The sequence below is a fragment of the Platalea leucorodia genome (genome assembly GCF_965183815.1).
Source record: "Platalea leucorodia genome assembly, chromosome: 22".
Classification (NCBI taxonomy): Eukaryota; Metazoa; Chordata; class Aves; order Pelecaniformes; family Threskiornithidae; genus Platalea; species Platalea leucorodia.
In genome coordinates, this window is record NC_138844.1 from 6,175,207 (window position 1) to 6,187,017 (window position 11,811).

Below are 11,811 nucleotides of genomic sequence, written 5' to 3' on the forward strand. Positions count from 1 at the left end.
CAGGAGGTGTCGGCGTCCTGCAGCATGTGTGGCACCCACGGCGTGTGCAGTCACCGTGTCCCACAGCGGGTGCAAAGGGCCCTGTGTCTCGCCACCTCTGCCAGGGCCACCCTCAGCTGGGGGTCTCCAGCCCTCTCTGACCCCCAGTCCGCTTCTGCCCCTGCCCTGCAGCCTCTCCCCATGGCTGGGGTCGCTCCAGACCCTGTGTGGGGGAGTTGTAGGGAAGCAGCCTGAGCCCCTATAGCCTCGGGAACCCCAAAGAGCCCCCGAGGTTGGGAAAGACGTGCTGGGAGCCCACAGAGCCCCGGGGCTGGGAGCACGGGGCTGCCCCGTCACAGGTGGGGGAGCTGGGCTGCACCGAGCGCTGAGCACCGAGCACCCTCTTTGGCTGCGGGGCCGTGATCTTGGGGTGGGGGGCAGCACGGCTGTGGGGTGCACCAGCCCTGGCCCCCTCTCTGTCTCGCAGGATGGTGCTGGGATGGAGGAGCCATGCCTGGCTGGAGCGGGGGACAGCCCCCAGGGCCGCACAGCGAGCGCGTCCCCGTTCCCTGCGTGGCGCGCCGGCCGCCAGCACTGCCGCGCTGCCTGCGCCCGCAGACACAACAGTCTCCCCAGCAAGCGCTCAGCGCTGCCAAGGCCTGATAAGGTGCCGCGGCCTGAGCGGGGCCGGGCACCTGTTTGGGTTTGGTCCCCGCTTGGACACCGTGTCAAGGCTGGTGCCTCTGCCCCGAGTCACGGCCACTGCGCGGCAGCGCCAGGCAGGGCAGGGGCTCCGTGGCAGCACTGGATGCTGACGCCTTGCAGGGCCCCTGCGCCGGCTGGGAGCGGAGAAGGGGGGCTGGAGAGCGTGGGGGACACAGACCCTGCCTGCCCGCCCCAAGTCCTACCCGCCTGCCCGTGTCCTGCCTGCACGCTCAGTGCTGCCCAGCTCACCTGCACAGGAGAGAAAAGATGGTCCTGGGAGCCCCCGCGGCCAGTGCCACCAGTGCTGGCACCCAACCCTCAAAACGCCAGTTTGAACACTAGATGTACTCACCCACGAGATGAGTTCGGGGTTCTCAGCCCAGGCCCTGCACTGCAGGCTGGCCCTGTTCCTCTCGAGGGGGCTGCGATGTGCTGAGCCCTTTCCATGTGTGGCCATGCTAAAGCACCCTGAGGAGGTGGCTTTTTGTCCACTCACTGCTCCCCACCTTCCTCCTTCTTGCCTGTTTAATCAGGGCAAATGAAACAAGTGACATCCAGTATTGCACCCGCACAGGGCCCTGCGCCTGCTCCTGTCCCTCTGTGCTGCATTAAATTCCTGGGCACAACCAGAGCTGGGCCCTGGTGTGACCCCCCCCTCCCCACCCCTCTGTCACGGAGCAGCGTGCTGGGGCAGGAGCAGCGTGCTGGGGCAGGAGCGGCGGGAGCGGCGGGAGCGACGGGAGCGGCGGGAGCTGCGGGAGCTGCGGGAGCTGCAGGCTGCTGCTGCGCTGGGGCAGGATCCCTCCCGGGCAGCCCAGGTGCATCCCCTTGTACATCACCGCGGGGCAGCCCCCACCTCCTTGGGCCCCTTTCAAGCTTTGCCCACCCCCGGGAGGCTGCCCCACGTCCCACCCGCTGCACAGAGCCCCGCTCCAGGGCCCTGCAGCAGGACCCGATGTCTGAGTGTTTACAGCCCATTAAATCGCCTGGAAAGGGGTGCGGAGCGCAGTCACAAACCCCAGCGGCTCCCGCTGCTCAGCCAAGTCCTCGGCGGGGCCAGCGCGGACGCTGCAGGATGTGGTTGTTCCCCGCACGTTGTGCTCGCCCCGCAGTGCCGCACGGGGCCGGGCTGGCTCCCCGTGTCCCACAGGGTGAAGGTCACCTTCCCGAGGGGCTGCGTTGTCTCCCCGCTGGTGCTGGTTGTGGTCATCTTGCCAGTCTCTGTGCAGCACAGGGCAGCGGTTTTGCCGGCGTTGAGCAGGGGCCGGCATGGTGACACGGCCAGCACCTGGGTGCTGCTGTGTCCGTGTGTCCCTGTGCATGCGGGACAAAGCTCCCTGCAGCGCGCAGCTGCTCCTTGTCCCATGGCGTGAGTTCAGCCAGCCCCTGCCTTACCCCTGGCCACAGCGGATCCTGCCCCAGGGACCCGCAGCGAGCCGGGGACACGGCGGACAGCCCGTGCCAGGCCTGCCCAGGCGCCGCAGCATCTCACGCAGGGCAGGGGCAGCGAGGCCGTGCTTGTGCCGGAGCTCACCCCACCCCGGGCTGCGTCCAAGACCCCCTTGCCGCATCCAGGCGGGTCCCCCCCGGCCGCCCCAGCCCGGCGCTGGCTGCGATGCCCCTGGGCACAGCTCGTGGGCCGCCAGGCCCCGGGGGATGCTCGGGGACCCGTTCCCCCGGGCACAGGGGCTGGTCCCTGCCGTCTCCCAGCCCTCCGCCCTCCCGCCCGGCCGCCCCTGCCCGGCTGCTGCGGGGACTGGCGGGGCCGGAGCCGCGGGGAGGGATGCTGGGGCTCGATTTTGCCTCCCGATTTTCCTAAATAGCCACTAGGTGCCGGCAGCTTTCAACTTACGGCGGGCCTGTGCGGGGCCGGGGGGAGCCGGCGGAGCCGCCCCGGGGCAGAGCCGCCCGGGATGCTGCGATGCCCGCAGCGCTTTTGCTCCCGCCGGGGACCCCCGCGCCCGGGGTCCGGAGCCCACCCGGGGCTGCCCCTCGCTGGGGGTCTCGACCACGGCCCCCGCGATGCAGCCCCGTTATGCTTCCCACCCTTCCCAGTTCATCCCAGTTGCTCTCAGGGCCGGGAAGGCGGCGGCGGGCGGGGTGTCGGGGCGGCTGCCGGGGGGCTGCGAGGGGGCGGGGGGCCGCAGGGCCGGGGGTCTCCGGGCTGCCCGGCGCCGGAGCCGCTCCGCCGGTGGCCCCGGTGCTGAAGCCGCCCTCCCCGGTGCTGAAGCCGCCGCCGCCGTTGCCGCCGCCGGGGAGCGAGCGACTCTCCCCGGTGCCTTCCCGGTGGCGACGGGGGCGGCCCCGCCGGTGGCCCCGGTGCCGGCGGCGGGAGGTGTGGCCAGGGGCCGCATAAAGCCGCCACCGCCGCCGCCCCGCGCCCGCCGCCAGCCCAGCGCCGCCAGCAGCGGGGCCGGAGCGCGGAGCGGAGCGGGGCCGCCATGCGCGGAGCCGCGGGGCTCGCTCTGCCGCCGCTGCCGCCGCCGCTCCTGCTGCTGCTGCTGCTGCTGGCGGCGGCGGCGGCGGGACGGGGCGGCGGCGGCGAGGAGGCGATCCAGTGCCCGCCGTGCTCGGAGGAGCGGCTGGCGCGGTGCAAAGCCCCGCAGGGCTGCGCGGAGCTGGTGCGGGAGCCGGGCTGCGGCTGCTGCGCGACCTGCGCCCTCGGCCGCGGCACCGCCTGCGGCGTCTACACCGCCCGCTGCGGCGCCGGGCTGCGCTGCTACCCGCCCCGCGGCGTGCCGCGGCCCCTGCACACCCTCATGCACGGCCAGGGCGTCTGCACCGACCTGGCCGACGTCGAGGCCATCCAGGAGAGCCTCCAGCCACCAGGTAAGGGCGGCCCCGGGCGGCCGAGGGGCGAAGGGTGGGTGCCGGGTTGCCAGCGGTGACCCCGAGCAGCCCCCGTTTGCGCCAAGCTGGTCGCCGCTCCCTTGGCGAGAGTTGGGGCCGCAGGGCTGGGAGCGGGGCAGGGACCCTGCGGCGGCGATGGGCATGCACGGAGCGTGGCCCAGGGAGGGAGCAGCGCTGAGCTGCACGAGCTCCCGCAGCCGGGTACCAGCGGGTCGCGTTTGTGCCATCCTTACCCACCGCTGGCACAGCAGTGCCACGGCCGGTGGCACCGTGCGTGCCGGAGCGGGGTGCCGCACAGGGACTCATCACCTGCCGTGCCCTGGCTGCAGAGTGCCCCTGGGTGACAGGGCAGCCCGGGGTCCCGCAGGCACCCGCGGCCCCTGGGGACTGGTCCCAGCTGCTGGGGAAGCTCCCGTTGCACGGTGACCCCTGTGCTGCCGCTTCCCCGGGATGCTGCCGGCAGCTCTGCCTGCACCGCCAGGAGGAAACAGGAAAGAGGCCTCGGGGCACCTGCTTCCCTCGCAGGCGGGCCAGGCTTCGCTCTGTGCCGGGGCTCGGCCAAGGGCTGTGTCCTTCCCACAGCCGCGCAGGGTAGGGGGGTGTGGGCAGCAGGCAGGGCCAGGCCAGAGAAACCCCCTGCCTGCAGGCTCTGCCTGCACCTGTCTGCCCCAGGACCCTCTTGCAGGTGTTGATCGTGGCCCCCTGCCACCCCTGTGGTGCTTGGGCAGGGCCTGGGGGCCAGGAGCGGAGCCGGCAGTGGGAGCCCAGCCCCAGAGCTGCGCAGGTCGCGCCGTGGCTTTGACAGTGGGAACGGAGCTGCTCCCAGGGGCTGAGTGTGGAGACCTGGCCCGTGGGGCTGGCCCATCAGTGGGTCTGGGTGCCATGCTCCACCTTCCCCGTCCCACGGGCTGTGATGGGGACCACGTCCCCTGGAGCTGGGGAGCAGCATCCCGCCACAGGACGGTCCACGAGCTGGCCTGGCCCTGTGTCCCTGTGTGGGGTCACCCAGAGCTCCCTGAGGGGCAGAAGGGGCTGGAGCAGCGTCTGTCCCTGTCCGCCCCGAGGGCCGGATCCCAGCTCCGTTCCCTGCTTGCATGGCTGGTCCATGGCAGCTCCGCCGGTGTCCCCGTGGTGAGGAGGGCCCTTCGAGGATGGGCCCCTCCGGCCGCTCCTCTCCAGGGACGGGAGTTGGCCGTGAGTGCTCGGCATGGGGTCTGCTGCGGAGACCCCCTGCCCTGCCTGTCTGTCCTCATCCCACATCCTGCAGGAGCTGTCTGGGCTCCCTGGCCCGGGGCTGCGTCGGGCTGCCAAGGCCTGTTGGTTTTGGCCGTGCCCTGTGTAACGCAGCATTTTTTCCCAGAGCCTTTAGGAAACAGACTTGCAGTTTTTTCCTTTCCTTCATGTGGTGTTTTGGCCTTGCTGGGGATGGGTGGGTGGCCGTGGGAGCGGGGCTCGCCCGCCAGGCACCGCGTCTGCCTGCAGCATCGCAGGTGGCAGGATGGGGGGAGCGGGCAGCGGTGAGCCCCTTCGCCCGGGACAGGCCAGCAGGACGCGGGCAGGATCCCCCGCAGCACGTTGCTTGGTGCAGCCCCGGTGGGAACGTCCCGGTGGGACGTCCGAGCCACGAGTCCCTGTCCTGCTCCAGCAGCCCAGAGCCAGCGGGAGCGTGGGGCTGGGGGCTGCAGACCTGTCGCTCCCACCACAGCCCTGCCTGGCACAGCGAGGGCACCCCGGCACGGCCGGTGCATCCGACGGGTCCCCTCCGGGTAAGCAGAAGGGACTTAAATGCCCGTTTAGGGGCAGGGGTGTATGGAGCAGGTGCCCCCCGGCTGCGCCCATGTCCCTCGGGGCTGAGCCCATGTGGGTGCCGGGCGAGCGGAGGCTGCAGCGGGCGGCTGGGAAGCGGTTAACGTGACGCTCGTACAGTAAACACTTTGTCTGGGGGCTCGGCCGGGAGGGGGGCTCCGCATTCCAGGGAAGAGGCTGGGATCAGTGGGGGCTGGGCTGAGGCTGGGCTTTCCGAGAGGTTGGGTGATGGCTCCCTGCTCCATCGCCAGGAAAGAGCCTCTCTGCTCTCCCAGGACGCGCAGCACCCGCGGGACGGGACTTTCTAGGAAGCGAGGGAGCGGGTGGCCGCTCTCTGACCCGAGACCCTCTCCCATGGCTGTGGGTCTGGGGACCTTGTGCAGGACCCTGGTCCCTGCGCCCTGCTCCCAGCCCTGCCAGCTCCGAGCTGGCTCCCGGGGCATCCCGCTGCTGCTCGGGCCGGGAGCCCTGCGACAGGGCCAGCCCTGGGAGGTTCCAGCTGTGGTTTTTCGGCACAGCCTGTGGGTGCCTGGGGGAGGTGGTGGCTGAACCCGTGTGTGGCAGCCGGGAAGAGGTGAGGACATTTTCCCCAGCACACATGATGAATGATTTAATGCTGGGTAAATAATTATGTCTGGGAAAAATTGACCCCATGGGAGTTGCATTCATCCCGCGTGGTTGCTGTAAGCAGTGGCTGGGACGGATCCTCTTCCCTTCCTGCTTGCAGTGACTGGGAGGGATGGCGGTGGCTGAGCCCCGGCTGGATGGTGCACAGGAGGTGAGAACGGGCCGGGTTCAGCCCCCGGCGACGTCCACCCCGTATGCATCCATCACTGCCCCTTTCCACCCAGTCAGGGCGCCAGGCGAGGCTGTTGTCCTGTCCCAGCTGTTCCCTGGGATGGGGTCTGGCCTTCGCCCATGCTCGGGTTTCTCTGGGCCAGGCACTGCTCCTGGCGAGGCTCTGGTCCCTACGGGGAATCATCTGCATCCCTCAGTCCCTCTCCTGTATCCCGACCTCTCCTCCATCAGGCTCACGTCGGGCGCCGAGCCGGGAGGTGCAGATGTGCTCAGCCATGTTTGAGCATGGCGGGGCTCAGCAGCGTGTCCCCACGGGGTGGGGACGGGCCCAGCTTCCCAGCTGGTGTCCCTGGCCAAGGGGCAGTAGGTGCCTGTGCCCCAGCCACCCCCGTGCCGCGGCTCCCCGTGCTTCGCTGGGGCCAGCGCTTGGCAGGACGAGCAGAGACTTCTCTGCGCCGATGCCTGCCAAGTCAAGAGCCCCGGCAGCCAAGCCACTGCGCCACGGCCCTGCCAGGACCACCCGCAGGCGACAGCAGGGGTGCCGGACAGCAAAGCAGAGGGTGCTGGGACTCGCTGTGGCTCATGTGCCGTGTTGGCCACAGACACGTGGATGTGTCCCCTCCGGCCCATGGGGCACGTGGGGTCCTTTGCGCCTGGGCTGGCGGGGTGGGGAGAGCGGGGCTGGAGCTGCAGGGGCCCCTGACACTGGTCCCTCTCCCACGGACACGCGCACACGCCCAAGGCTTCGCTCGCTGCCCCGGGCTCTCCTCCCATGGGAGCCACGCGGTGGAGCCCGGAGCCCTTCGCTGTTCCCTTGGGCTCAGTGCGGTGAGTCACAAGTTCAGCACGTGACCAACCTCATTTGCAGCTCCCATTAATTGGAGGCGATGCTGAATGACTCGTTTGTGTCTCCTGTCCGCGGGCCGAGCAGAAGGCTGGGCAGAAACCCTCCTCCTGCTGGGACAGGGTGGCTGGTCTGTGTGGCCGGCGAGGGCAGCACCCATTCCCATCCCCTTGGCACCCGCTTCCATCCCAAACTGAGCAGAGCCTTCCCCCAGCCCGCGGCCAGGAGGGCACCCCTGCCTCTGCTCTGCCTGTCTTCCCCTGCCGCTTGGAGACCTCTCTCTGCCGGCACAGCCCCAACCGCGACCGGCAGCACCAGAGTGGTGGCGGCCGGTGCGTGGGCTGCCCTGCGCGGCTAGGGCTGCCAGGCGGGGAGGGACCGGGGGCAGAGGTGTGAGGAGGCTCGGGGGCAGCCTGCAGGCACCGGTGCTGCCGGGGCCGGCATCCAGATGGTGCTTCCCAAGGGGTCGGGGCAGAGCGGGCTGCACCGGGAGCGGTGCAGAGGGCTGGTGGGTCGGGGGGCCTCCAGAAGGTGCTTTTTCCATGCCTTTGTGCACGAGTGCGAGGAGTTCCCTCATCCAGCTGGCGCAGGAGGATTGCCAAGGGAAGTGAGAGGCTCCTCGAGCTGCCGCACATCGCTTAGCGGGTGGGAAAGTCACCCCCAGGACCGCAGCGATCCCCGCCGCAGGGAGGGATCCTGGAGCTGGTGTCTGGGTTGGGGGACGGCGGGTCCCAGAGCTCCATCCGCAGAGCCGGGTGCCGGGCGAGAGCTGCCTCGCTGCCCGGAGGCACCGACGTTTCATGTGACCTTATGAAAATGTTACCGGCATCTGGTTTTATTTAAGCCGAGAGATTTGACGCTCTAAAGGCGTCTGGAGGGGGGAGGAGGGGTGTTTGTCCATGCTGGGGCTGGGTGAGGGCTTCCCCTGGGCAGAGCGGGCAGCGGTCGGTGCCTCCCAGTCCTGCCTTTCCACGGCGCGGGAGCAGCGCATGGAGGTGCCGGGACTTTGGCATGGTGGTCCTCACCGGTGCCAAATCTCCCGCCTGACTCTTCCTTGCCTGTCTCCCCAAGGAGGTGCAGGGGGGAGGAAGGAGCATCCCCGCCCGAGCCCCCCGAGCCCCTCGTTGGGCTCTGCCGCCAGTGCCTGCATTGCGCCACGGCCCCATGGTTGGTGCCGCTGGGGCTGGTGCGCGCCAGGGCTGGCATCGCTCTGCACAGGGTCCTGGAGGCTTTGGGTTTGTGTTTCAAATTTCAAGGGCATGAGCCATTTCCTGGAAAAAATTGACAGATTAAAGAAAAAGCAAATAACACGAATAAAGGAGAAAGATTTGATTGGGGCTTTGCTGTGAACTTTAACCGGGCCGCTGGGAGCCGGTCCAGGAACGCTTTGCTGCAGGGGAGCCTCTGCGTGAGGTGCTGATGGGAGCCCAGGGCCGGGATCCTGCAGGGACGCGGTGGGCAGGAGGCTGCAGCTCTGACCCCGCTGCCTGCCTGCTGCCTGCCTGCTGCCTGCTGCCTGCCTGCTGCCTGCCTGCAGGAAGAGCCAGTGCCGGGCATAACCCCTGCAGCCTCCATCCCCGATGCTGTGAGCCCCTGGGTGCTTCCACCCATGCTGCACCGTGACCACCCCCCGCCTGCTTTGGGAAGGTTTTTCCCGTTCCCGGGTGCAAGGTTGATTAGTATAAGCCCAGCCCCGGGATAAACCCGGGCAGGGAGCCCTGGCTGCTTTCCTCTTACAGCCCAGGCGGGTTGGGAGTCAAAACGCTGCTTGGGCTGTGCCTGACGCGGCTCCGAGCGCAGGTGGAACCCCGGCTCCCTGGGGTGTCCCCCCTCGGCGGAGCGTTAATGGGCCCCAAACCGGAGGAACCGGCAGCTTTTTAAAAATAAAGTCGCGCCGAGAGCTCGGGTCTCATGACGCTCCCTCCAGCTGCCAACATCTGGGATCGCAGTTTGGCTGCGCTCCTGGCGCAGGCGAGGATGCCAAGCGCCGCCTTTCGGGATTGGCCCTGTGGGAGATTAACTTTCTTATTCCAGGAATTTCTTCTTTCATGTCTTTGCGGGGGCTGTGCCCCAAAGCAGAGCACGGCTCCACTCCTGGCCGTGGTGCCCGGTGCTGCCCCGGGCCTGGCGGGTGCTCAGCACCGTCCCAGTGCAGCCCCAGTGCCCCCATTCCCACTGCAGCTCCTCAGAGGCAGCTTTGTGGGGGCACTGGGATCTTCCTGGGGCTCCCTGGCTGTGCTTCCCAGGGTCACCTTCCAGCCCTGTGGGTCCGGTGCTGTGGACGAGCAGCCGGCGCCTGGTGGCACGTGGCTGGCCAGGGCACAGCCAGACCCTCGGTGCCGCACAGCACACTGGAGCAACTGCCTGGTGCTCTCGCAGCATGCGCTTCCAGCCCTACAATAACAGATGGCAACAAGCCGGTGAATCGTGGCTAATGAGTCGTAAAAACTCCCAGGAGCCTTTCCCAGTGCTGCAGGGAGAGCTCAGCCCAGGGTGGTGGCAGGGGCAGGAGGGGACCCAGGGCTGGGGGTGACACCTGTGGGGACCGGCAGGGCAGCGTGGGGTCCGGCAGCACCAGCTGCATGTTGAGCCTGGGGGTGCAAGTTGCTCCACGGAGGCCGGGGCACCGCCATCCCTGGGGCTGCCCCGCGGCACTGAGCCCGCTCCGGTCTGTGTCCTTGCAGAGAAGGAGGAGATCGACCACCCCAACAACAGCTTCAGCCCCTGCAGCATCCACGACCGCAAGTGCCTGCAGAAGCAGCAGGCGAAGCGGGTGAACCACGGCAACAAGATGCGCAACAGCGGGAGCCCATACCACCGCGAGGAGACGCGGCCCATAGTGAGCACCGGGTGGCACCGCGGCGGGTGGCTGGCACCGGGCGCCGGGGCGGTGCTGGCCTGGGGAGGGCAAAGTGGGTGCTGAGCATCCCTGGGCCATGCTCCAGTGCTGGCGGAGCCTAGGGCAGGAGGGGGGTTTGAAGCCGGTGCTTGTGGGGCAGCCCCAAGGGTTGGGGTCCCGGGGTGCTGCAGCGGGGGCATGTGCCAGCCCTGCTGCCGGCTCAGCCCCGCCTTCCCGCAGGCGCAGGGCTCGTGCCAGAGCGAGCTGCACCGGGCGCTGGAGAGGCTGGCCGCCTCGCAGACCCGCACGCACGAAGACCTGTACGTCATCCCCATCCCCAACTGCGACCGCAACGGCAACTTCCACCCCAAGCAGGTAGGATGGGCTCTCACCCATCATGGGGGGCTGGGGGGGCCGCTTGCCTGGGGGCGTTTTGCAGAGCCGGGAGGGGGGAATGGACAGACGGAAGGACGGGCCGGTGCTGGGGCACAGCAGGGCACCCTCAGCTCCTGGCTTCGGTGGGAATCGCCCTTCGGGTGTTGTGGGGCCCTTTGCAAGAGCCCCGGGGTGCGATGGGGGTGGCAAAGCCCCCGTGAGAGCCCCTGGTCGCCCCAGCCAGGCAGCCGGCGGGGAGCGGGCGGTGGGGGCCAGGCTGGGCGCCCCTCACTGACCCTGTCCCCTCAGTGTCACCCGGCGCTGGACGGGCAGCGCGGCAAGTGCTGGTGTGTGGACCGCAAGACGGGGGTGAAGCTGCCGGGCTTCCTGGAGCTGAAGGGGGACTTGGACTGTCACCAGCTGGCGGACAGCATGTGAGTGCGACTGCGGCGGCCCCGCGCCGTGCCATGTCCAGGACACCCACCGGGGCTGCGTAGGAGAGGAAGAGAGGGGACATGACTGCCGAGCAGCTCCCAGTTGCTGGGGGACCCTGGCATGCGCCCCAGATCGCCGCTGTGCTCTGCGCCATGGGCTGCCCACGGCACGGGACACGGCACCGCGACCTGCACCATGACCACTAGCCGCCACTGCCGAGGCGTCCCCGGCATGTGCCAGCGGCACCTCCATCCCGCACGGACACTTGCTTGGACAGATGCTGCCCTGCAGCTGGCGTCAGGCTGCCTGGGTGGAGCGGATGGAGAGCACCCACGATGCTGCCACCCCTCGGTGCTGCTCCCGCAGCCGCCGCTACCCACCCGCTCCGTGGTGCCCCCCTGGCTTTCACCCCGGCCCCTCCGTGCTGCGGCACGGCCGGGGGACCCAGAGCCCGGCGGCTGCGGCAGAGGCTCGGCTGCTGCCCTGGCCCAGCCTGGCCCCGCAGGCAGCCACGGTGCCTCGTGGGGTGCTGTGGCGGCACCCCTGCCCGCAGTGCCTTGCCGTCCACGCCAGACCTCTGTGTGCGGCAGCAGGAGAAGTGCCTCATCCTGCCCTCCCCGGCGGCGGGAGGCTGCCCAGGCAAGGACCGGGGGGCCCGGAGAGCCCCCCAGCACCTCCTGCCTGGGGCCCTCCCTGCCTCCATCTCACCCAAAGCGTGGGCGTGCGATGGGCGTCGCAGCCGCGCAGAGCAATAAGAGACCTTCCCCCTCCCCGCTGCAGCCCCCCAGCCCGGGAACCGCCTGCCCCGCGGCCCAGCCCCGTCCCACTCCCCGTGCAGGGACAAAGCTGGCGGCCGCAGCGTTTTCCTCCCGTCCGTCCTGTCTCCCCCTGCCCCGTCCCCAGCCGCCGTCCCCGGGGCAAGGGGGGTCGGGCACCCCCAGGCGCGCGGGGGTGCGCCCCGTGGGTGCTGGGTCCAACGGGAGGGTCGGGGGATGAGGGACGCCCAGGAAACACCTCCCAGCAGGAAGGGCTTCTTTTGGTTTTTTTTTTCTTCCCCAAAGATTTTTAATATTTAAAAAATGTCATTGGTGGGATCTTAAAACCGACCATGTGGCCCCTGAGGCTGAAATCCTCCTCCTCCATGGAACGGGGCACTGCTGGCGATGGTTTCTGTCTTCTC

General features: G+C 69.3%; 1 protein-coding gene across 1 annotated transcript; it reads left to right on the forward strand.

Annotated features, from left to right (window-relative positions):
* Positions 1 to 3,125: 3,125 nt before the first annotated feature.
* Positions 3,126 to 11,811, forward strand: IGFBP4 (insulin like growth factor binding protein 4; the record flags this gene model as incomplete). Its single annotated transcript, XM_082331751.1, has 4 exons — positions 3,126 to 3,513; positions 9,667 to 9,821; positions 10,062 to 10,196; positions 10,506 to 11,811. The coding sequence occupies 4 exons, from the start codon at positions 3,126 to 3,128 to the stop codon at positions 10,632 to 10,634; spliced, it is 807 nt and encodes a 268-aa protein (XP_082187877.1). The 3' UTR covers positions 10,635 to 11,811.